The sequence below is a fragment of the Mastomys coucha genome, unplaced genomic scaffold (assembly GCF_008632895.1).
Source record: "Mastomys coucha isolate ucsf_1 unplaced genomic scaffold, UCSF_Mcou_1 pScaffold21, whole genome shotgun sequence".
NCBI lineage: Eukaryota > Metazoa > Chordata > Mammalia > Rodentia > Muridae > Mastomys > Mastomys coucha.
The window spans coordinates 55511227-55538444 of NW_022196904.1; the positions used below are offsets into that span (position 1 = coordinate 55511227).

At 38.6% G+C, this 27218-nt stretch overlaps 1 protein-coding gene and 1 long non-coding RNA gene across 17 annotated transcripts in view; one reads left to right on the forward strand and one right to left on the reverse strand.

The window, feature by feature from the left end:
* The window catches only part of Tjp1 (tight junction protein 1), a 358112-nt gene that overhangs the window by 55939 nt on the left and 274955 nt on the right, over nt 1–27218 (reverse strand). For 13 of the 16 annotated variants that reach the window (XM_031386893.1, XM_031386891.1, XM_031386890.1 and 10 more), the window contains one exon: nt 6134–6190. In XM_031386893.1, coding sequence (XP_031242753.1) covers nt 6134–6190 — 57 coding nt within the window. Of the gene's footprint in view, nt 1–6133; nt 6191–23632; nt 24112–27218 lie in introns of those variants that run through there. The other 3 variants (XM_031386905.1, XM_031386906.1, XM_031386903.1) reach the window with 3 other exon arrangements.
* Nucleotides 24060–27218, forward strand: part of LOC116102344 — a 12239-nt gene continuing 9080 nt past the window's right edge. The window contains exon 1 of the long non-coding RNA XR_004123091.1: nt 24060–24734. This is a non-coding gene — a long non-coding RNA (uncharacterized LOC116102344). The remainder of the gene's footprint in view (nt 24735–27218) is intronic.

The following is a 27218-nucleotide window of genomic DNA, read 5'->3' on the forward strand; positions in this document are numbered from 1 at the left end:
TGTTTGGGTTGTTTTTTTTAAGTGATAAAATATATTTGTTACTGAAAGTAAAATTTATCATGAAGCTCCAATAGATTCCATTCCAAATGTCTATTCTAATTGTATTCTAATATTGAGAATAGAACATTAAAGGAACCAGCCAAATCATTGAAAACTATAGGTATACTTTACCGTTACCACATTACATTTCTCCTATTAGTTCTTTAGTTATTAAATAAGAGAAATGAAAAAGAGATGCATATATTAGTTAAAAATTAAATGACTGTGGCTGAAGAGACAGTTCATTTGGCAGAGTGCCTGCTACATAAGCCTGGGAATCTTAGTTTGGGTGCCCATTACCCACATAAAACTTGGGTGTGGTGGCTGTGCACCTACATAACCCTAGTGCTAGAAGCCAGTGAAGACAGACAGATTCTTAGAGCATTTTGGGCCTGCCAGTGTGTGGGCTATAGGGCCAGAGAGAGACCATATCTCAAAAACCAAGGTGAGAACAACTGAAAAAGATATGCAAATATTATCAATCTCAGGCAGGGGCACACACATACACCACATAAAAGGTAACTTTAAAATTTTTTTTCTCCTCTGTACTATTTTCTTTATTGTTAGAAATTTGGGAATGAGGAAATATTACAGATCTGTGTCTCATTAGCTCAAGGAAAATAGAGCAAAATTCTAAATGTTAAGAAAACTGTATGGTTTCCTGTCTGTGTTAGAAGTGTCATTTCAACAGTCTAGACAGGCATTCCTTGAGCAAATCTGGATGTACGATGGCCAGTGGAGACTGCATCCAGTATCTGGCTTCTTTCTGAGCTTTAGGAGACACCAGTTCCCCTACAGGGTTCATGAGAGGTAACAGATAAGAGGGGTATGTCAAATTCACAGCTCTCTGTTTCCAAAAGGTGTTAAGTGTTGTGCTGGGAACACAGCATTGAATTGCCTCCGCCTCAGCGCTTCTTCACCTCCTTCCCTGTAGTAATAACCTTCCCCCCTTTTAAATATTTTTTTTTGTTTTGTAAACTTTATTACAAAAAAAAAATTTGAAAATAAACATTACACCCCAAAGAACCAGACCAACTCTATCCAACTCAATGACAGCACTCCAGCCTTACAAAGTGTAAAGTTCCTTCAGCAACAAATGCAATTGGCTACTACCCAGGATGCAACAGGAATAAATCCTGGGCAGGCTGCTGGGAATGTTTTGCTAGAGCATGGCTCAGAGCTCTAAACTGTTCTTGGGAACAAACTGCAAGTTGTTAATATCTGCTACTTGGAGTACATTTCATCTTCTCCAATAAATACTGGTAACTATTATTGCAGTAACACTGAAATCGGGCATTTAAGATGCTATGAAAACACCAAAAGACATTGAAAAAGGAAAGCTGATACTCTGTCCTTCTTTCATTCTTTTTTTGAAGGAGTGGGGTTGGGGGGGGTTCCAGACAAGAGTTTCTCCGTGTAACAAAGCTCTGGCTGTCGGGGATCTTGCTTAAGGTCAGCCTGCCTCTGTCACTAAGCCCAGCTTCTGTTCATTCTTTTCAATGGACCAAAAAAAAATAAAAAAAAATGTTTACCCATGGAGGGTCCTATCATCAAAGGTTATACAATAGATGACTGCTCCCTCAAAATAAACAGTTCATTTATTGGAAAAAAAACCCTGCATTTTTAAAAAAACTAAAGGTTAAGGCTGATAATTCTTTTCAAGAACATTTGGAAAATTAAGATTACTACATCTTAAATTTTTTTAGTTAAAATGTAAAAGGATCATAGGTAGTAAAAGGATCATCTAGCTTGACAGTAGATGATTTGTAGACCTGTAATTTGATATTAAATTATATAATTTACAATGAAATTAATAGGCATTTCAATAAGTAGCTATCTTAACCTTTTATTATTTACATTTAAAATTTTTTCAAACTTCTATGTCCTGTAAATTTAGTTTCATATAAAATCAGCAACTGAATTTGTACATCTAACCATTCTGTACATTTTTTACTTATTTAGGCACTTTTATTTTAATTGAAAACATTTGTTTTAGATTATCATACATGAGTACTGTCTTGACATCATTTCCATTCTTCTCTCTTCCTCTACAAACTCCTCCTGTGATACCCCAACCCTCTCAAATTCATGTCTGTTATTTTTACACATACAACACTTTAACAATGATCTTGCAAAATCAAGTATTTGTAACGGTGAAACTGGCAATCAGTAAAAGCATCCTTTGCTAAGTTATTCATAAACTTTATACTTAATATAAGAGAGAAAGGAGATGTAGCTCATCACGAGAGTCCCTAACTTACTTAAGATCCTGAGTTTGATCCCATAAAAATGAAAAGAGCTGTATCAATCAAGGCAAAGGTAACTGGTAAAAAAGCACAGAGCTCAATAAGAAAGACTAGGGTGTAAAAAATATGGATTCACACATGCATGGTTAATTCATGTTTGCTAAATGTAAAAAGGCAACTAAATGGAGAAAGTGTAATCTTTTCAACAAAATTGTTGCTCAAAATGGTAAGACATATCCATATAAAAAAACTTTTATTTATCACATACAAAAGTTAATCCACATACAACTTCTAGAAAAAAAGCACACATAGAAAGCCTTTTACTTCAGGGTTGGCAAAGATTTTGAAATCCAAACCCCCCCCCCAAAAAAAAAACATGACTGATGAAAACAAAAACGTGGGTTGGTGAGATGGTTCCGCAGGAGAGAAAGAGAGAGAGAGAGAGAGAGAGAGAGAGAGAGAGAGAGAGAGAGAGAGAGAGAGAGAGAGAGAGAGAGAGAGAGAGAGAGAAAGGAAGAAAAAAAACAAAAATGTGGTCAGAAGGCAGAGAATAACTACAGGCCAGGGAAAATATAAAGCAATCCTCGATCATGAATCTGTATCTAGAAAACATAAAGAACTCTTCAAACTCTAACTTCTGTGTACCAAAGATCATAGAAAACAATTATGACAATCCATGGAATCAAAAAAGTACTTTTCAACTCATATTTGATATTGGCCTGTAGGCAGTCTGTGGGGCATTCTCATGATTACTGGTTTATTGGAGAGTGCCCAGCTCTAGGGAGGTCTGACCTGGACCAAGCAAGTTGCAACATGCCTTTAATATCAGCACTCCAGAGGCAGAGGCAGATGGATCTCTGAGTTTGAGGCCAGCCTGCACTACAGAGTGAGTTCGAGGGCTACCCAGAGAAACTCTGTCTCAACAACAACTACAAGCAAAGTTAAACAAGCTGCAAAAGCAGCATTCCTCTGTGGTCCTGTTACAGGTTCTAGGTTCTTATCTAAGAGTACTGGATGAACTGTGTGCTATCAGAACATGTAAGCTCTTTCCTCCCAAGCTGGTTTTGGTCATGGTGTTTATCACAGAAATAGAGAGGAAAGTACAGTAACACTTAATAAAAAAAAAAGAAATGTAGATGACAAGTACATCAAAACACATTTAATATGACTGGCCACGTGGTTCAGTAGTCACCATTTCCTACTATATAGACACTGGGCTCAACCCACAGAATCACTGGAGCACTTAAGAATAGAGAACAAAGTGTGTTTTAGTTATCTATCACTGTAGCAAAATATCTGACAAGAATCGGCTTAATAGAAGGAGGACTGATTTATTTTAGTTTATGGTATAAGGAAGGATCTAGTCTAGCATAGTAGGAATTGCATGGTGATCAGAGTATAATGCAGCCAGTAGTCTTTTCAGTCAGGAAGTGGAGAAAGACCATGTACTCCACAAGATGCCTCCTTTCTATTATGTTCCAAGATTATAGAAATAATACTACCCATAGTCAGGGTCTTCCTTCTTCAGTTAAACATATCCACAGATATGCCTCATTTTGTCTCTTAGATGATTCCAAATCCAGTCAACTTGGCAATAAAGACTGATCATTACAAGGTGCTCAGCATTAGTGTACAGAGAACTACAAACTAAAGAGTTAAAATGAGATACTACTAGATATCTATTAGAATAGCTAAACTCAACGGTTAAAACCAACAATATCAAGAGTTGTGGAGAAGACTGACCCATACATTGCTGGTGAGAAGGCCATGTCATGTAAAAGTAACAGCTAGCATAAAACCCACTGCCATTCCTTTCCTATTTACCCACAGAAACTACATACTAACACAGACTTATTCATAATTAACAAAACCTGCAAACAACCTAAATGTACCATCAAATATAGGATGAATAAGCTATTATACACTCATACAATGAAGTGGAATTTAGTAATAAGCAGGAATTAGATATCAATTGAGATATGGAGAAGTCTAAAATGCATTAATCTAAGCATATGAAGTCAGTCTCAAAAAGCTACTTATTACACAAATCCATTTATAAGACACCACAGAAAAAGTCAAAGTTTAAAAAGACAGATCAGTGGCTCAATGCAGAGAGTAAGGGGAGAGTTGACCACAAAGAGGTTTGAACAAAGTTTTAAGAAAATGGAGTCATTCTGCATTTTAAGTGGAATATTAGTTATGTAACTATGTCAAAACTCAGAACTATATACTAGATGAGTATGAATTTAATGTTATATAAATTATACCAATAAAAATGATAAAGGTGTTAAGAAAAATAAACCTAATATATAAAATGCTACCAACCCATTATATCACAATCAAACAATCAAAGACATAAGGTATAAAATTATTTTATGTATCATAGAGATCTGATGCAGAGATGCTACCTATTAACACAATGAAAACAGGAAGCTATTTCAGCTTTACAAATTAAAAGTTAAGAGAAGTATTACTGAAATGATTTCTTCATTTAGTGAGACAGGAAAAGGTCAACCATATCCTGCCTGAAACCACTTTATTTGAATAATTAACTGACTCTATCACAATGTACAGATTCAAATCCTCATGAGATAATCAGGAGTAAGTGTTCAGGAACATAATTTTCCCACCTCCACTTGTCAACTGCTCAGAAATAATCAGTGTAAGGCATACACCATTTATTTAAATACTCTCTAAGCAGGAGAGCCATCAGTAGAGTCAACTCTGCTAAAAAATGAAAAAGGGTAAATTTAAGGAGCTATCCTTGAACAGAAAAGGCATGAATTGGTGTTGTCAGCCCTATAGTATTTTATTTAATTTTTATTTTTTGAGACAAAGTTCTTCTGCATAGCCCTGGCCATTCTGCAACTTGTTATGTAAAACAGGCTGAGCTGTGCTACAGGACACCCAGCTAATTTTTTAAGGATTTTTTTTTTTATGTGTGTGTGAAGGTGCCTGCAGAGGTCAGAAGAGATTATCATATCCTCCGGAGATGAGTTACAGACAGTTGTGAGCAACCAAACATGAAACCATGAACTAAACTTGAGTCTTCTTAAAGAACAGGCACAATTTCCTACTGAGCCTCGTCTCCAGCTCTTAGCCTAATTTTAAATACATAAACACCACGGTTTACAGCACAGGTTGGGTTTCTTCCCCATTTCTAAAGCAACAAAGAAGCAAACGTAGAATTAAAATCCAGACCAATCTGATTCCAAAGCTCTGATTTCCACTATGTTTACTAATAATCTTTTCTGACCATCTGCAATGCTTAGGTTGTACATGCTTCAAACGAGCAAGTATCTTTTAAGAATGTACCCTCCCTGCAACATACATACCAATCTGCTAAGTAGCTATGGATGATTTTAAACGTCTGACTGCCAGGGTTTCACAGATCAGAGTTTAATTTGATTCTGGGGATGGAAGAAGGCTTCCTGCATGCTACAACAAAGCATGCCATCAACTGAGCTTATCCTAAGCGCTCTTTCAAGATTTTAGTAGAAACATAACTTAATATTAAACACCAAGCATACAAACATGTGTATACAACCAGTTTATAATTTAATATATAATCTTTTATTGAATCATTCAAAAATTCTAAACAACAAATCACTTAATTTTAGAGATTAAAAATAGCAAATATACAAAAAATAACCAAAGGATATGTGAAAAAGTAATCATGCTTACTTCTGACATTAATGAAGAATTTATTATAAATCTAATTTTAAACAAAAGAATATAGAAAAACTTCCCCTTTCTTTTGGCTTCCTGCCATCTGGCTTTCCTCTACTGTCTTCAAAGCTGCCAGTGTCCTGAATTATAACACAGATTATCTACTGCAGCAGACTCACCCTGTGAAGCGTCACTGTGTGCTGTTCCCATATAGCTGTTTCCTCCATTGCTGTGCTCTGATAAAGGAAAAGAAAACAAAGCATTTACCTTTAAAAGAAAAAGTATTTAATAAAGTAAAAGAAGGCATTCTGGAAACAACTCAGCACAATAAAATACGAAGACTTGCACTGTTAATATTAAAAGTATTCTGGAAACTACTTAATAACTACAAAAGGGTTGTTTGTTTTTGTTTTAAGATAGGAAACCATACACAGGAACTCCCTTTGTTTTAACTTAATTTGGACAGATGCCACTCTACACTTAACACAGCAGAATTGAGTTAAAGCTAGCAAATTCTGCAACTTTATGCTTAACATCAGGCAGACGAGAATAAAAGTTGTAACAGTTTTAAAATACATCTAAGTGAACATTTAAGAGCATTTTTCATGCTGCACACAGCAAGAAAAGGTAAAATACCTCTGAACTCAGTATTTGTAAACACACGTTCCAGAAAAACAGATTTAGACCATCTGATAGATTAAAGTCACTACTCTATGCAGTTTCAGTTGTATGTCAGAATCACTTCCTCTAACTTCGCGCATAGCCATACAGAAAAAGGCTTTTATGTTACGCATAGCATAAACATGCATATACAAAAACATTAAAACAAAAATCTCAAGGCCCCAACCCTCCAGAACCATAAACAATCAAAACAAGTTTCAGTGTAGATCCTAGCCAGACCACACACAGGGTAGCTGCATTTTATCTCCTACCATTAGTCTCTAATGGAGATAATAAGATAATCTGAAAGTTGAACACAAAACATTTAAAAACAAATTTCCTTTGAATTTCGGTTAAGGGCTCTTGGTAGTTTAAAGTAATGTAGTCCCTCTTAACATTACTTGTTAATAAATTGGGATGCCTAATATGCATTTCTCTCTTTAAAAAAAAAAAGAATATTTTCAGCATGGTGAAATGACAATGGCATGGCATGGCATATTTACATCATCCTTCATCAGCTACTACTATAAATGTCTTTCACGAGTGAGATCTGTCTCTGTTACATAGTTATCAGTAACATCACAAGACTATTCGCACGCATAAAGGTGCCAGAGGCCTATTTCTCTTTTCCCACAGTAACTTTAATTGAAGATTAATGCTACTTTAGAAAATGAACTCCTATACAGAAAGCCTGCTTCCCTAAATTCAAAGCAACTAGATTGACTTTCCTCCCAAATGAATAAGGGACGAGAGAGAAAGGATCTCTGTGTTCACTCCCATAGATAAGAACTGCCAACTTTACCAGCTTTTGTTTCAACCTTCCAATGATGAGCAGCAAAAGTTTCTTTTAATGAGACTCGCCTGGAAACAAAACTTTTATGTTTTAACAAAAACTAACCAGATTTTTAAAAAGACAGACAGACACACACAGATGAAACTGCACAAAGCCTCCTCCATTCATGTGAAACACTGACAGTAATGAGCAGATGCACTAAAACATCCATAGTTCACTAAAACACACATAATAAAGCTCCTACAACAACTGCCAATCTGTGCAATCCCAGCTGACATTAACAATGAGAACTGCTTGCATAGCTCTAAACTGGTTTTTTTCTGGATCCACTCTGTTAACTAGTAGCAGTGCTTCACTGAGTTCTTAATCCCTTCCCATCAGTCCAAACTCTAAGTGATCTGATCACTGGTACTTTCCTTGGTTACTCTCTTATGAAAAGTCTGTGGTTCTCCACAAGGTTGTGATAATCACATATTTTTACATTGTTGGGCAAAGGAAAGCAGATTAATAGAACAGCTTGGGTATTGTCAAAAATCTAACTTTATTTAAGCCAAAGTAAGGAAGTTGAAAGGATATGAAAAAGGTTCATGTTGATCAGCTTGAAATAAAGGGACTATGGGTGGTATTTCTCATCAGGTGTTTTATCTTTTTGTTCTTTTTCTACTCATAATAAACTGGCAACATATTTTATACTACATTCACATTCCACTGTTACTGAAAGTTCCAAATATTTGCTTCTAGTTGGACTTTTTGTTTTAAAGGTTTTGTTTATTAAATTATGAAAATGATTGAGTATGAACTGGACCCTTTAGAATAGGGCGGACATTCTCTGGAAGAATACCTAGAATACAGGATTCTGAAGAGAAACAGAAGCTGGGTTGGGAAGGTTTACTCTGACTGTTAGTCTTTTTGTACTGTTTTATAATGCTCATCTATTGCTGTGCAAGTAAATTTAAGTGCAAACTTAATTTTCATGCTATAAACTTATAAATCTCTTTAAAAATGAGTCCTTGTAAAATCCACATAAGTGCCTCTGTTAAACTATCATCAGTCCCATCTAAAACTGTCTAGGCTTGTAGGAAACTAGAAAACAGGACATTAATCTGCTAAGCATGATAATTCTGCTTCTAGTATTCTCTGTTAACTATAAAGATACACAGAAAATGAGCTAGCCTGGAAATAAGACCAGCACCCAAGCTGTTAAATTTTTAGTTTTCCTCACCTATAAGTTCAGGAAATTAGCCAGGCGTGGTGGCACACGTCTTTAATCCCAGCACTTGGGAGGCAAAGGCAGGCGGATCTCTGAGTTTGAGGCCAACCTGGTCTACAGAGTGAGTTCCAGGACAGCCAGGGCTACACAGAGAAATCCTGTCTCGAAAAACCAAAAAAAACCAAAAACAAAAACAAAAACAAAAACAAAAAAGATCAGGAAATTAAGACTAAATTATCTCAAGAAAAAAGGTCTTCCCAGTTCCAAAGGTCTATTTAATAAAGTGTACTACAGAATAGGTTACAAATTCAATAATTAGCATCAAAAGTGACTGCAATTCATGGTTGCTGTGTTAGTTTTGCACACACTTCTAAACTGACTAGAATCATAATTTCTAAAGAAGCAAGAAGCTGTATTTCAGAATCTGCCAGGAGTTTGTTTGGTTTCTTTGTTCTAAGCTCCAGCTGGCAAATACACTACTCAGATCACCAAATCTGAAGGGCTTCCTGCCAACTCTAGATCCTAATTCTAGGCAGTTTCATCATCCTTTACACCAATTGCAAATCAAATGGAAGACTAGAGAGCTAAAATAACAAGAAAGCTCAGTTTCCTAGGTCTGAGTAGTACATGACATGTATTGTGAGGTGCTGTTGAGAACTTTAAACTCAAACACTGCAATCAGAATTCATTCTGAAGATCATAAATGGAAGGCAAATTTAAGGCAGAAAGATCATCTAAAGGAAAGTTAACGTGAGAAGGAGGGACCTCTGGGCAGGGCAGTAGTGGTGCATGACTTTAATCTTAACACTGGGGAAGCAGAGGCAGGCAGATATAACTCTGAGTTCAAGGACAGCCAGGACTATACAGAAAAACTCTGTCTTGAAAAATCAAAACAAAACATAACAAAACAAAAGACAGCTCTGAAGATTACAAATGTGATCTCAGACGTGTAAACTGAGGTACCCAGCGTTTACATGTTTGAAGATCAAGACTGAGACCTAGATAGAGTAGATCTGGATCTAAGAGCAATCAATCAACAAGACTGTAGAACTGAAACCAAGATCTATTTACAAAGGACTAAGATGACCCTACAGACTACAACTACTACTCTAGAGAAGGAAGGACCAAGTGGACCTGAACAGTTGCCAGTGAGAATGCATAAAAACCAACAGAGCTGATAACAAAACATTCTTTACTGTCCAGAGAGTACACCAAAATACAAGACCTGAACATCTCCTAATCTGAGAATATTCTTTATCTAACATCACAAAAGAATATTTCCATGAATTTTAGAAATGCTAGATCCTCATATATGCCTAGAAAATTACTGTTATAGCACCCTGAACTGTTCTACATGGCTCCCAGTCCTCCATTAGGAAAATCAAGTACTCCTGCTCTTTCTGGGAGCAACTCTGTTCTTTAAACTGTTTCCTGTTTCCCTGGAGTGCTAAGATTTGGGGGGTTTTGTTGTTGTTTGAGGGTTTTTTTTTTTGGTTTAGTTTGTTTATTTTGTTTTGATTTTTGTTTTGTATTTTATTTTTGTTGTTGGCTTTTGTTTTATCTAAAGTAGAACACAACACCACTTATTGGGATGAGACTGAGTGAGGAGTTAAGAATACAGGAATGGACTTTGACCTGTGAATTTTCAAATATACCATGTCATACTCTAACCACTGCTCTACAAGTGAAGCACAAAGATGGAGAATAGAATGCGTTCAAAGGTAGCAGGTGGCAAAGAATAGCAATGAGCTAAGGGTACCACTTCAGTTCTCCAAACAGAGATGTAGTTAGAGAAGAGATAGTACAAGAAGATCCATCTGAAGTTCAATGCTGTGAGGGTCTCAAGAGACTCCCAGAGCAGCCAGAGACTCAACAAAACTCACAAATACAATAAGGAAAAAAAAAAACAACAACAACAAAAATCCACCTCATTAAATGTAAGAATTCAAGTAGTTGTTAATAAGCATGCAGTGACTACAAAACAGAAATCATGTAACAAGTGAGCAGAAATGTAATAAATGAGTTACAAATGTGTGAGAACACTGACACTGCAGGGGAAATCAGCAAATATGAATACAGTGTTTCAGAGTTTAAATTTAAAGAAAATCATGTAGAAAAATGAAAAATGTCAATTTTGTAAAAAGAAAGCACATTTATATATTTATAGGAAAAGGGCTGGCTTTAGAATCATATATTTAAGTTTGTGAACTTGTCAAAGTGAACAAACATATATAAACCTTATAAACCCAAAAATAACATGAGTTTTAAATTAAGCAGACAAAAATAGTTTACCTTGTTAGAAGTCAGGACAGAGTCACCCTTGTGCATGGGCACAGAAGTTGGAAGAAAATCCTAAATACTGGTAAGATTCAATTTGAAAATTAACTTATATACACCTATGATCTATTTAATGTATTGTTAAAAAAATACTTCAAAATATTTCACGTGGGTCCAAAAACTGAAGCAGGGCTGTCCCTAAAGCTTGTCCCTAAGTTGTCTGTCTGTGGAATCCATTCCCCTAACTGGACTGCCTCATCTGGCCTCAGGGGGAGAGGATGTACCTAATCCTGAAGACATTTGATGTGCCAGGATGGGGGGATATGGGAGAGTGGGATGAAATAACCTCTCAGAGAAGGAGATAGGGGAGGGACTGTGTGAAGGGAGACTGAGTGGGGGCAGCAGTCAGGATGTAAAATGAATAAATAAATTAATGGGAAAAAAAGTGTGCCAATTTTTTTTAAACTCCAAATAATTTGATGATAAAAGGTGTAATGGAATTGGTAAAAGTAAATCATAATTTGTCTATCTGTCTTTTTTAAAAAAAACACTGGAATAATTCATTACAGTACCTTTTTTTTCTGATACTAAGTGTTTATTCTGTCTTTCTTACAAACAGTAACAGTGGATAAACAAATAGTACATGAAAGGAAGTTTTTCTTAGCTATAGCAGCTAATAAATCACAAAAAATAAAATTTAAACACCATCATCTGGGGACACCTAGTGAATTAAGAAATCTAGGCAAGCACTCAGAAGGGGTGGGGGGAGGAGGAAAGGGAAGAGGAGGTAGGAGGAGGAGGAATAAGAGGAAGAGAGAAGGAAGGAGAGGAAAAGAGGAGAAAGAGAATAAAGAAGAGGAAGAAGAAGAGGAGGAGGAAGAAGAGGAAGAGGAGAAAAAGATCTAAGAAACTACAAAAACCTTGGAATCTGATATGACTTTTGAAGGCAAGTGTGGCAACCCAGGCCTTTGATTTCAGGGGAAGACATGAAGAACGAGAGTTCAAAGTTCAGGGAGAGGGCTGGAGAGATGGCTCAGTGGGGAAGAGCACCGACTGCTCTTCGGAAGGTCATGAGTTCAAATCCCAGCAACCACATGGTGGCTCACAACCACCAGTAATGAGACCTGATGCCCTCTTCTGGTGCGTCTGAAGACAGCTACAGTGTACTTACATACAATAAATAAATAAATCTTAAAACAAACAAACAAACAAACAAAAAAAAAACAAAGTTCAGGGAGAGTTTAGGACCAGCCTGGGCTATGTGAGACCATGTGGGAGGGTGAGAAGGGGAAGGATGAGGGAAGGAAAGATCTTACAAAGAAATGTTATGAGTACTGGACTCATAAATTGTTATCTGTACTAAAATGAGAACAACACCGAAGATTCATAATTTCCATTTGAAATGTTTTCTACTTAAAAAAAAAAAAAAAGAAAGACTTGAAATCATTAATGTGAGAAGACCCAAACCTAGAGTGCTGCTACCATGATCCAGCCAGCACTAAGAAAATTTCCCTGCACCAGTTACTTCAGCAGCTGCCTTCTTTTCAGGAACACAAAAAGTAGAGGAAGTCTTACAGATAAGCAAGTATCTTACAGGTGCACTCTAAAAGATTATCTAATACAATATAACAATGTAAAATAAATTAACTCTTTATCAAGTGGTGGAGTGATATACTGCTGGAGTCTGAGCAGTATACTGTCTGAGGAAAAAGGAAACCAGTACAGATGAGGGAGGGATGGATGTGGAGAATATCCCAGGTAAAGGAAACAGCCTAACCAAGAGCCCCATCCCCAGCAGGAAGTGTCTCAACCCATTCAAAATTATCTGAGCTTATTAAGTGCTAGGATACTATAGTAAGCTCTCCAATAGCCAGTCACAATCAATATGACCATGCTTCTCTAGTGGGAGACACAGATGATCCAAACACGTCAGGGCTTGATACATAATCATGGGCTTAAATAAGTACTACCTAGGAAGAAAACCAGTGCCCTGAGAAGAGCAAAGAGAAAGCTGGCAGAAGTGCATGGTAGAACCGAAGAAAGGCTGGAAGAGATGCCTGGAAGGTTAAGTAAATATCCTTACAGCTCTTTCAAAGGATTGGAATTTGGCTCCCAACACCCATATCGAGTAGCTCACAACCACTTGTAACTTCAGCTCAAATCTGATACCCGAGTCTGGTCTGTGAGCAACACCCCCCTACACACACACAAACACATGATTTAGTGTGAGAAAAGGAAAGCAAAAGTGTGTCAACAGAGGGCAAAGAAAAAGATAAAAGATGAGGCCATTCAAGTAAACAACAGTCAAATAACCCAGTAACAGTTTACTATTACCAGTTTTGATCTTTTACTATCTAAAGCCAATAAATACAGAAATTTTTAGAATGAGTGAATGTGTGTGCTTTGGAAGAAGTGGAAGAGAACTAATCCTAACACCAAGTTTCTGATAAGATTACTTTTAAGGCTCAGAAAACTACGGAATAGAAGGCACGAAGAATTTAAGAGCCAGAGGAGGCACACTCTGAAATGCTGTCTCTGGACTCATAAACTCACAGCAGCTGTGATTATTTACACAGGACCAAGCATGGCTAGGAGAGGGGCTCATGGGGCTGCACTTCTAGCTGAGGAGCTATTGGTTGCTGAAGGAGGGTAAGTTACTTTCTTGAGAGACCCCCAAACCTATGTGCATACAGGCAGCACTAATTAGACATGATGCATTGGGGAAGAGGGGCTGAAGGTAGAGAGACTGAGCTGACTCTGATCAAGATACATTATATACATATATGGAATTGTTCAAGAATAAAAAGATTCTTTTATTCCATAAGATTTTGTTTTAGCCGGGCAGTCGTGGCGCACACCTTTAGTCCCAGCACTTAGAAGGCAGAGGCAGGTGGATTTCTGAGTTCGAGGCCAGCCTGGTCTACAGAGTGAGTTCCAGGACAGCCAGGGCTACACAGAGAAACCCTGTCTCAAAAAAAAAAAAAAAAATTTTTGTTTTAGAAAAACAGAGGCTAAGATATTCTTTAGAAGGCTACTATAGTACTCCAAAGAGAATTAGTATGTATGTATGCTACACTGGTGAAGTAAGCAGAGTGTAAATAGTAGAAAGTACAGGTAGAATACATGAAAAGATCAGAGGTGCTCAGCTGGTTAAAAACTGAAAGACTCATCCACCACTAAAGTGTATATCCAAACTGAGTCTATCTATAACACTGGATTTGTAGTGTACTTTAAAGTCTCTATTGCCTAAACCATCAAACCAGGACTGAAATGTTTAATGCTAATGTAAGATAGTTTTCCTAAGGATCTGAAGAGACTAAGCACTCTCTCTGAAACTAAAAAGTAACCTGCTGTTGAAACTACCTATCAATAGACTGAACTTCATACAGAAATAAGCTCACCAAAATTCCTTTATACCCTTTTCCAATATTAAAATGGGCTTCATTTACAATGTTTTAAAAAGATATGTCAATATGACGTACTCTGTGCTTGGCTCTGCTCATATACAACTACCTAAGCTGGGTACTGTTTGCATTTTCTACTCCTGCTCCCTTTTAAATAGGTAAAACAGCAGCTAATGGTAGATAGATGCCCAAAACTTCAAAACCTACAGTCTAAACACAGAAACTGAAAGATCCTTACAACTATTCAATGACTACGTTTTTTAGCTCCTTATCTGTACAGAATCTGGCCTGGTAATGGGTATGTAGTGTTTACATGAGTATTCACCTTATGTACATTTTCTTTATGCACTTTTACACATTAATACTAAGTTTTACAATAAGAAGGTAAGCAAAATTAATTGAGCTTTCTAGTTTTAAGTTAAGATATTTGTCAATATAACAAAATTACAACCGGTTTTGAAAACCTGGAAACTCTGGCTGTTTTAACCCCAGGAAAAAAGCCAGCAGGAGCTGCAGCAGCTGTTTCCTTCACTGCAGCTCCCAGCTTCTATGACTCATGCTACCTGTCCAGTCATAGACTCACCCAACATACAGCATGTTCATCTGATGCTCATTTAGAAGACAAGAATATTTAAATGTACATATACTTGAGTTATAATCAGATGTAGCCACAGCAAATGAATTAACCCTGGATCCCTCACTGTAAAAGAGAACAGTAATACCTAACAAAATTATGAGGTTCAATAGCACAAGATGGAAAGATGGCTCAGCGGTTAAGAGCACTGACTATTCTTCCAGAGGTCCTGAGTTCAATTCCGAGCCACCACATGGTCGCTCACAGCCATCTTTAATGGATCAGATGCCTTCTTCTGGTGTGTCTGAATACAGCTATAGTGTACTCATAGACATAAATAAATCTTTAAAAAAAAAACAAAATAGCACATCTATGAAACACTAAGCTCAGGACCTGTGAGTCAGCACTCAGCATAAATGTAGAATCTACTGTCAATGCCCACTCATTTCCAATATTACAGGCAATACAGCATCAGTATAGTATATTTTTGTTTGATTAAATACTCCAGTACAATTAAAAAACAAACAGTAATAAGTCTCTGAAATGCCTTTTCTATGATACTACTGAAAAAGATGTACATTATATTTTAAAAGACAAATTTGGTTTTGCATGTTTTTGTCTATAACACATATTTCTGTTGATTGGAGATTTCAATAGTCTTAGCGGAGTAAAGTAAGGGAACACCCATTATGAATTTAAATCATAAAATATTCTCCAAATTAAAACTAACCAAAAGTGGCTTTCATATAACTGTTAAAACTCAAGTAACTGGAAAATTTGTTCAGATAATTCTTTTTGCACAATATTCAACAAGTACAAAACCACAACTTAAACTACTTTTCTCCCCTCAAAGTCAATAAATAAGGCAAGTCTGTGTAAAAGGCTGTGGAGGTAGGCTAGGTACAGTGGCACAGCCTTATAATCCCTGCACCCAGGAGGCTGAGGAAAAGGAACTGAGTTCAAAATCTGTCTGGGCTACATAACAAGTTTGATGTCAGCATGGACTATACAGTGACACCTTGCTGCACGTGGAGAAGAAAAGTGGCTACACCAGGTTAGGAGTGGAGGAGCCTGCCTGTAATCCATGCACTTGGGAGGCTGATATAGGAGGGTCACTGTATTTTACCAAAGGAGCTGCATGTAAAGTTTTAGAGATCTGTGGTAGGATGCAAAAGTAAGTAATAAAATTATAGAGAAAAGTACCATAGAAGGCGAGACAAGCATGGTCTTTTGGGGTAGGAGAATGTGGCCCGGCAATGGCACATACAGGACAGCGCTTACCATCACACTCAGGATCTTGGCTGCTGTCTGCTCTCACTGTCACAACTCTCACCAGGACAGAGACAGAGACAGACACACACTTAGTGTTCTGGCTCCAGCATCTCACCACATGCCTAGTAGTAATGGATGTACAACAAGTGTCTGTTCAATAAAAAGTTTTAAAATCCAGACTGTTGGGATGTTTTACAACATGTTAGACCCTTCCTAAACGTAAACAGTAACAGTAAACACAGAGCCTATCTCCCATGCCAATACAGTCACAGAGTTGCACATGAGTAAATTCTAATTACCTTATGTTTCAGAGATATCAAATATGCACAAAACATTTCCACAGATTTATCCAGACTCAATGCTTTAAAGGTAACAAAGGAAAAATCTAGAAACTGTGTTAGATGTAATTTAGCTAACTCCTTAACCCCACTCCCCCTACTACCCCCACAAACAAGCAAAAACCCATAGTAGAATGTTGTTATTGTTTTAGGGTTTTTTATTTTGTTTATAGATGTATTCATTTTATGTGTGTCTTGCCTATATGTGTGTGCACTGCAAGCATGCTTGGTGCCCATAGGGGTCAGAAGAGGGAATCAAATCCTCTAGAACTGGTGTGACAGATGACTGTGGCCACCAAGTGGGTACTAGAAATCAAATCTGGGCCTCTACAGTAGCCACCGAGCAATCTCTCCAGCCCTTGTGCTATTTATTTATTGAGAATGTAACTGTAATTGCATCCCAAAAGACCATGTTTCTCTCGCCTTCTGCAGTACTTTTCTTTATAATCTAACCACTTACTTCGGCATCCTACCAACAAAGCTCTAAAACTTTATACGTGGCTGCTATGGCTAAACACTGTGCTCTTCCTATATCACCCTCCTAAGAACTCAGACTGCAAAACGCACCTCCACTCCTATCCTGGTGTAGCCTTTTTCTTCTCTGCATAGCAAGGTGTCCCTGTGTGGCCTAGGCTTATTTGGTACATGGACTTGAGCATTCTGGTGTGCCAAGTATATAGAGGCCAGAGCAGGACCTTTAGATGGTGGTGTCTCTACTGAGGTTAAAAACAAACTAATCAACCTGGCTGTTTAGGTAAGGCTGGATGGTCAGGAAACTCTCAGGATTTGCCTGCCTAGGGTCCTTACTGCTGAGGTTACAGACAAGATAGTCTGGAACTCCTTAGCTAGTAAGAAACACAGATGAGGAAGGATAACCTTGAGCTACTGACTTTCAGCCTCCACTTCCCCAGAGCTAGGATTACAGGCATGCACTTATGCAGTACTAGGGATTGAGCACTGGCCCTTGTGCATGCTGGACAAGCAAACTCTATACCAACTAAGAGATATACCCAGCCCAAAACTCCTTGGTTTCTATGTAATGAATTACAAGTTTTAAAACTGATCATTATACTATGGAGCAGCTGCATACTAAAAACTATAAACTTCTAAAGGGCATAGAACTAAAATAAAATGTACTCAGTGTTAACATTAATTAGTCATTCTTAGTATCCTTCTAAATTTTAGAATTAGATTTACTTTTAAATTTAACATACATTCAGTTATCTGTAATCATTTTTAAAAGATGATGGTAGTATCTTAAACTAATAACAGTACTCGGCAGTGGTGAGGAGACAAGAGAAGAATTGAATTCAAGGCTAACCTCAGCTACAACGTTAGTCTGGGATCATTCTTGATTTTTATGAGACCTCATCTCAAAACTTATGCAGTGCTCAAACAAAAACTTTTTTAACACTAGCACCAATATCAAAACAGTAAAAACTCCTAAAATAACCAAAGAGAAAATGAGTTTTTTTATTTCTGAGACATGATCTCTGTGTAGCCGTGGCTGTCCTGAACTGACTCTGTAGACCTGGCTGGCTTCAAACTCACAAAGACCTGCATGCCTCTGCCTCCTTGCTGAAAACAGAGTAAATTCCTAAGATAAAAATTTACATTTTTAAAAACATAAAAGGTTTGAGCAAATCAAAACAAACTATCAATAGAAAACATTGCCTTTACTTTGACCTTTCTGTGTGTGGGTCAATTTACCTCCCAGTACTGTCAGCACAAAAACACCTTGTTCTGACAGAGAACTAAAAATGCACACGTGACAAGACCTACTAAAACGCCCTTTCACTGTACCCACAGTTAAGACTTAGTACAATGCATTACAAATGCAACAGCTCAAGACCTACTTAGACCACACCAATGGTGTGTTTCACAGTACAAAGTTTGGCACTGCTGGCTTTATCTCGAACTGAACAGCCAATCATTCAGAATCCAATATTCTATTTTCAAGTTATAAAATGAAACTCATGACTCATTCCCTTCATACCTACCAAGCTTCTCTTCTCACTGATTATTAAGAATTTATCTGCTTAAGAAGAATGGAAATAAAGCACCCGGTTGGCCCGTAAAGGAGCAACCTGAAGCCACTCTCCTCTGCAATAAATAAATTAAGCAGTACTCTAGGTCAAAGATAGCAAAAGGCCTATTTTTATTGCTGGCTTACAAAGAAAATGGTATTCAGAAACACCAAGTTGGACCGTTTGAAACTTGATAAACTATCCTATCCTAATGTCTAGCTCTTTGCACCAGATTAAATATTGCCAAACTTACAAGTTTTTTTTTTAAAATATTGCCTTTCAAAGTTCAGAGTTGAAACAAAAAACATTCCAGTCAAACATTTCATGAAAATCACTCTAAATAAAAGTTGTCTTTTAATTTTTATTTGACATTTGATAAAAATTCTGACTAACAGGTTAGTAGTCAGCAGTGTTGCCCCTCCCACACCTCCCTGCCCCATGCTTGTCACCAGTTACTAGACTGCTCAGTGGGGACTTGACAGAGAGTGTGAAGGCATGCGTTGCAGGCCTGGGCACAGCTAGGCACATGAGGATGGACATCATGAGAGTTTAAAGCTGAGCTCCTCTCTTTCAGGAGACTAAATTATTAACACATCACAGCTAGATCAAGAAAGAAAATGGCATATCCAACAATTTCATCAAGTCTATTATTTTAAAAGACACACATTAAAAAAAGGATTTTAAAAAAGTTTTTTTCCTTAAAGACATTTCCCTAACAGCACTATAATCTATTTTATTTATTCTGATTTATTCTTAACAACTGTACTGAGCTTATACTAGGTCTCTAAATAGAAAAGGATTAAACAGCAGGTAAGGCTGGGCAGTGGTGGCACACACCTTTAATCCCAGCACTTGAGAGGCAGAGGCAGGCAGATTTCTGAGTTCAAGGCCAGCCTGGTCTACAGAGTGAGTTCCAGGACAGCCAGGGCTACACAGAGAAACCCTATCTCGAAAAAAAAAAAACAAAACAAAACAAAACAAAAAACAAAAAACAAAAAACCAGCAGGTAAGTCAGAGGCAGAACACCATTTCAAGGATTAAAAAAAGGGGGGGAGGGGGCAACTAACTATAATTTCCCCCTCAAAGCAAACAAGAAACAGTACTCTAAACGCCCACCAGAGCTCTAAAAGCCACAGACTGCTTCGAGCTCCTTAACTATTGGTGAGTAAGGCTGACATTATCTCCACAGCAAGTAAGAGGAAGCATTAAGTCTTTCTCAAATCTGAAATAAAAGTTCACTTCCTACAAGCTCCAACCATGAAAACATCTATTTGGGACAACAGCATTCTATCAATAAGTATGAAGTATCTTACAATAAATTTAAAGCTATATAATGTAATGAGGACTACTGGCCAATTCACATGAAGTAAAGCTTTAATAAATGGCATCTAAAATGCCGAACACACCAACATACTTAAAAGCCTGTGACTAAAATATATTCTGGTGGAAACTATTGTACAAACTGAGCAAAGTAGGTGGGGAAGCATCACTAGAACAAATATCATAAATGGTAGTAGACACAATAAAGTGAAATCTTAAGCCCCAAGTGAGTTTTTACTTTACTTACTTTACTTTACTCACATGAAGCAAATACTCATCAATTAACTATCAATTAATACGCAGCAAACAATCCCTATCTATAAAGACTGATGTAATAATTAGTTTTGATCATTACCTTCGCTATTTTCTATAGTTCTTTTTTTTTTTCCTTTTGGTTTTTCAAGACAGGGTTTCTCTGTATATCCCTGGCTGTCCTGGGACTCACTCTGTAGACCAGGCTAGCCTCGAACTCAGAAATCCACCTGCCTCTGCTTCCCAAGTGCCGGGATTAATGGCATGTGCCACCACTGCCTGGCTCTATATTTCTTAAGTTTAAAAACTGTTCAGCTGTTGAAAAAAAGATCCACTGTGCCTCATTTGATAGATTCCTGAGAATACTTACAATAAAGAGCAATGGTTTAAAAAAGAAAAGTATAAATCATTTTTATATCCATCTACACTACAATTTCAGACATAAGCCACTAGGAAAAACAAAACTGTTTCTCAGACACACACATTTCACCACAGAGCAAAACAAGAAAATAGCCCAGGAGGACACAACCGAAATTTGTACTGTTTCCTCCAAAGTGATACAACTTGAAAATCCAGAAGCCACACAGCAACTTCCTTCAGCCACGCTCTGTGGTTCAGCCAATGAAAATGCTCCTAGTAATTATTAATACCATTTCCTTACATAGTTAAGCAATTACACGGTTAGTCAGGGAACCATCCCCAAACTTCTGTTTTCAACTTCTGAGTAACTGTTATCAGGTATGCTAGTAAACAAACCCCATTGCAAATTCAGATGCACATCATACTTAAGACCTTTTCCTTTATTTACTCAACATCTTCAACAGAGAAGTACTTTTCAAACACTGGCCCGTGCATGTGCCTGCCTCCCTGCACTTTTTGTCTCATGGTTTGTCAATTATTTTTTTCAAATGATTAAACCTTCATGAGGGGCAGGGAAGGAAAGATGGTTAGTGAATAAAGATGTTTGTGACTTATAAACGCAAGCCTGACCAAAGCCACAAAACTGTCATCTGACTACCATGGTCACTGTCACCAAAGCACATATCCCCATCAGACACCCACAAGAAATAACTCCAACAGTCATCAGGATTTTATTGTTGTTTCATATGAAGCAGAAAAGGGACATTTTTAAAACAGGATACCAGTCTATGTAGTTAATATTTACTGAATAAGGGATTCTTTCCCAATAACCTATACTTACTTTGACATATTTTCAGTTTTCCCCTTTGCTGGCCTTACATGTGCCTAACACAAGCTTTCTGCTTCTGCTTCATAGCATTACTGTGAGAATCAAGTGAATTACCCTCACAGAATAATGTTGATCATAATCACTAACAGCCCATAAATATGTATTTCTGGCTATGTGACTCCATTCTCTATTTTAAACTACTCTGAATTTATAATAAATTGGGTTTTCTGAAAGGACTTTCTCCTTCCATTCATCTATGTGGTAAGATAAACATCTTATCAAGCTATCATGCTTTCTATACTACTACACTGGAATTCTACTCAGAAATCACTGCACTTAATCATCAATTCAGGGTCTATGAGTAAATTCTACTGACTCTCATTAGCCACAAAGCTTTATGGCACTGACTTGGATTCATCCTTCATCAAGATTCAGGCCAACTCACCAGTATTTGTTGTGTTTCTTCTTAGGTACAGACTTTAGAGGAAGATTTTATGTATATCAGAATTTGAAATGCACTCTTTGACATAGCAGTTTCACTTTTAATAATCTATATTAAATATTTTAATAATATAGTAGCAGGTGTACAGATACAAAAATGTAAATACAATTATATAAATTATACTCATTGCAATAACAATATCCTGGAAACAAGGCAAACATCTCGATCCAAACAGCAGCGATGACTGGAACAGCATGGTGAAAACTACTCAACCTGACAAAGCTGGAGAATGAAAAGTACTTGCTTACTCAAGTTCTACAACTGCTGTGCCAAAAACACAAGAGCAGGCTGCAAAATGAGTGTCTGTATAGTTTAACAGGGGTAGGAGAAACAAAAGCACCCTATGTAAGATCATCGTAGAGCTGGGCTCTTAAGCATTTTTGGTTCCCTGAAACAATAAATGTGATTTAGGGAAGGAAGCAACTGGTTAGCACTGCATTTACCAGCTCATTTATGGTGGGCCTGGCTTTATGTAAGATTGCATCCAAGAAAATAACCCTTCAATTCCCAGCTAAGCACGCAAATATTTAACTACAGACGTGTTTCTATGTGCCATAAGATCTCAATACCATAATTTATGGGTAAAAGCACACCTTCTAAGTCACCTTGCCACAGCAAGCTACTGGAAACACTTCTCTTGCAATAACACTTCCCAAGTGTGTTGTCTTGAATAACGAGTACCAAGCTCACACTTTGAAACAAAGTGACATTCTGTGTAATATAGCAACAAAGCCTTTCTTCCCAGGAAATGAAGTCCCAGCAAAGGTAAATAAATATCATGATTTATATTTTATAAGTAACAAATGTTGCATTGATTCAAGTTTTTGGACCCAGTCTTTCTTTTAGATCTTTCATCAATGTATGCTCGAAAAAAGATACAAACTAAATTATTCCTACGGGAGGAATACTCAATTCCTTAAAAAACAATCTATACTAAACCTAACAGGTAATTATCTGCCCAAATAAACAAGGTCCTGTCAAGAATTCAGAAATTTCCATTTATTCTCAAAGGTTATGATTAAGTATTCCAAATAGAAAACTACATAAAATCACCACCTGTCTAAGCTGTTTGAGTAACGGATTGATTTTTCTCACTCATCACACTGTATGCCGGTCATTGAAAGAGCAAACACTTTAGGATTTCTTTTAATTAAAACGTACAAAAGGAGGATTCTATTTCATCTTTAAGACTTTCAGCTTAATGTAATAATAATATAACACATTGTCAAGAAGCACATTTCAAAGCACACGGGAAAAGGGACAGGCAAGTTGTTTCGTGCTCTTTTGGTTTGTACCCATCTTACTGTCCATGCGTGGGGACACTTTGTGTTACTTTTGAAAGTTGAGATTAAAGTGCTAAAAACTTTCTTCCTCCTGGGGCCTCACAGAAATAATAAACCTCAAAATAAACCCTAGCTACTCTAGAGCTGAGCGTTTTGCTGTCTCCAAGCTTTATCGCTGCCATTGCGCATACCGCAGCGGGTGACATCAGATCGAAACTATAGGGTTTCGTCGGGTACCAACCACTCCTCCAGTGACAGCCCCGGCTACCCACCCTCCAGCTGCAGGTGACACCCTCGAGTCTCCGCGGACACGCTCCCGGGGACCTGAGAATCCTCACCCGGGGCGACTTTCTAGGCGCGGGACCTGTTGCACGTCGCCTCCCAGCGCGAGCCAGAGCCAGGCACCGGCAGCCGTGCACCTGCCCGGGCGGCAGGCGCACCCCCAGCCCGCCCTCCTGCCTTCCCTCCCCGCCCCGCCTCGGTCGCCCCCGGCTGCCGCCCGCGGGGAGGGCGGGGCGAGGTTCCCCGCTGCCCCCCACCGCCCAGCCCGCCGCCCCGCCGGCCGTGAGGTTCTCACCTTAGCGGCCGCGGCCCTGGCGGACATCTTGTCTCTCTCCCCGCCGCGCGAAGCTCCTCGGACCCGAAACTCCGCGCCGCCGGCCCTCCCGCTCCTCACGCCACCGTCCGCATAAACATCTCCCGGGGACGAGCCGGGCAGGGGCGGGGGAGGCCGGAAAGGCCCGGCCCACGGGGAGGGGATTCAAGTGGGACAAAAGTCCGGGAAGCGTCCGCCCCGCCCGGGCTTCTCCGCGGGGCACACCCGGCCGCCTGCTCGGCCTCCGCCGCCTTCGGCCGGCTCGCCGCTCCGCAGTACCCGGGCCTCCGGCTGTCCCCTCCGCCCTCGGGCGTCTCCTCAAAAGCCTGCTCCCGCACGTAACTTCGCCGGAACGCGCGGCTGCCGAGAGACGTGCCGTCGGCGGGCAGAGCCGTCGCGGGCAACTCAGGCGGCCACGCAAAACCTGCCGGACCGGGCCACTGAGCATGCCCAGCCGGTGGGGGCGGGGCCTCCGCGAGGGGCGGGGCCAGGCCGGGTCCGACCCCCGCGCGGAAGGAAAAGCTCAGCTACCCAAGTAACTTGCTAGGCGGTTTCCGCCGCCGCGCGATCCATCCTGTTTGTTTTTATCACAGATCCGGCAGAATTCTCCCCCTCCCCGCCCCCCGAGAACCTCAGACCCCTGTGTACTAGAGCTATTTGACTTCCTACAGAGACTGGTCTACTCTCTCCTCAGCCAGCCCACCCCAGATCAACCCCACGCAGGAGTGCGACAAGAAAGATCGGCCTGGCCAATACCCAACTGTGGGTTCTTTAGCCTCGCAAAGTAACAATGGTCACAACTGTCACCATGTGTCTCGACATTGTTAGCCCATTGGAGATAGGTTTTTGTTTAAAGCACAACAGAAGCGTTCTAGAAGGCTCAGAACAAACCGACTGCCTTAAATAAACCAGGTACAGATCTGGACACTGAGGGGAACAAGCGCCCAGAGATAATCCCAGCCCCCTTCTCCTGCCTCGCTAGACAGGGATCTCAATAGAATATTTTGGGCTATCAAGATTGCTGAAATTCTTGGCCCCTGAAGAAACAGATCAGGCTGCCTGCCTTTCTAAACCAGAAAAGGATGTAAGTACACGCTGAATTCAACAAGTTCAATAGGCCACTGTGCAAACTTAGGCCAACTGCCTTGCTGTACAGAAAAAAAGTAGGTAGGAAATGATTTCGAGCTTCACTAATTTACATTCTGTATACTGCAAAGCTCTTCAGGAATATTAGAAAATTTTAGAAACATTGAATATCATCCTTAAAATACTTAGTATAGTGCAACTAGCCACACAAGGAAGAAGGAGACATAAGCCTCGGGTTTTAGACTATTGTTTTCTCTTGAGAATTCAACTACATGACCAAATTAAACCTAATTCTAGCTTGGAAATATCCATATATGAAATGTAAACATCAATTAAGGTTTCAAAGTCAAGTATTTTGCAACTCTGAGCTAGCTGAACCAGAAAAGAGCATCGTGCATACCAAACCCTATTTCTTGGCATGCAGGAAGACAGTTAAGTCAGTTTTTTGTTTTGTTTTGTTTTGTTTGTGATGTGTGTGATTGTTTCACAGGCAAAGTGTCCTGTGTTCTCTCAAAGGGGGTGATTAAATTTATCCTATGAGAAAACAGCATTATAAAAGACTTCAGTGTGCCCTGGCTGAGAAAGCAGTTCCTGAAGGACTTCCACACCATTATCATTTAATAAGGGATGCACTCTGCAAACCTGCCTAGAGGCAGAGAAGGTGTTTGATACATCTACTCCTTCCCTTTTCTCATGGGTCGATCAGTTTATCAAGTCTTCTATTATGTAAGCTAAATATTAGATCACTATAGCTTGTCTATAATATAGCTTGTCATCTAATATGCCTGATTGGTCTTATCTTTGCCATGGCCAAAAAAAAAAAAAAAAATGAAGTCAAGGAAAACCATTTCACTTTCAGAATACTTTGCTTTAAAAAGTGTGTCAATTAAAATTTGCCAAATAATGTAACCATTCTTAAAATTTCCAGTGGTATTTTGAGTAACTGACTTAAATTATCTAAATTGAACTGTATGCTACACTAGGTAAGTTGAATAGATATTCTTAATATCTAAACAAAACTATATCTGTATATCTTCCCCAAATATCAAGGGAAGGTCCCATCATTTATAGAAACGAAGGTGGAGGTTCCATAATGAAACCCATTAATTTGTATCCTAACAAAAATAAATTTAAAAAGCCATTTTAAAGAAAAACACTTTTGGAGGAATCTATGTCCATCCCTAAAGTTTATCTGACTGAGGTGGGGGGTGCAGTACTTCTCTACAGTTTATGGGGAGAGGGCTTCAATATAGAGCAGAAAACATAATTTCAGAGACACACCCTTAACTTTAACAAGAATTTATCCAGTGAACATCAAAAGTTCTCAAAGTATATCATGACATTTAATGATTACAGATGGATGTGGCTATAATTCTCATGGATTTAGATTTAAAGGGGAGAAATTCAATCAAGTTAAGAGAATCTCATTGAGAGACAAGAAAGTTCAACCAGAAATGTCCCTTTGTGTGCAGATTTCTTTCTGATCTAATGCAAAGGAACAGGAAACTGAAAACCACAATACTCAGAAGCACAACTTCCTGTGGGACTTCTGGTGTCTGCGGTCAGAACAAAAGGAACTGCATACAGAAGCTTTAGAAATCTTAGAATTACTAAGTAACACAGTCTTGATTCAATGAACTGTGTCTACACTTACTCATTACATATGGATATTTATGTTTCCACTGTAAAAAAAAGAAACAAAAAACCAACAACCTCTAGAAAAACACAGTAATGTTGCTTTTCAGAAGAGCTGTGGGTTTATTCTTGAAAAGGAAAGAGGAAATGTTGGGTACCATGAGGTGATCTTGATAATGCAACAGAAGAGGGCATATTAAAAACCGCTATCAACAGTAGGGTACCGTCACTAAGCATTCTGACTAGGCCACATCGCTAAGGAGTGTGTGGGAGGCATCAGGACTTTCATATGCCCACAGTCACAGAGCAGAGCAAAATGGGAAGAAACTTTCTCTGACTTGTCAAATTTCTAGAGTCCTTAAGTAATTTGGGCACAATAGTACATGCCTTTAACCCCAGAAGAGGACAAAGGCTGAGGCAGGCAGATCTCAGTGAGTCATAGGCCAGCTGCATAGGGAGATCCAGGACAGCCAGAGCTACATAGAGAGGAGAGACCCACCTCAATGTACATAAACCAGTGTGGGAATCAGTTCTTTCCTTATACCAAATAGGTCCCAGGTCCTTAGGCTTGGCTCTTACCTGCTGAACCATCTCACCAGCCCTTATTTGTATCTTATTTTAAAATAAACATTATAAATTGTATATTTAAAAGTTACTAAAAATGTTATATATTCACTATAATAAAGATACAAAAATATTATGAATGATCAATGTGACTTGACTCTTACCATGAGCAAATATTAATTGTGTATTTTACCTGGTTTCACTATTACATATCCATTAAAGCATAAACAGTGCTTGCATCATATCTACCCTCCCAGCTCCTCTCCCTTACTCTTCCCTTTGT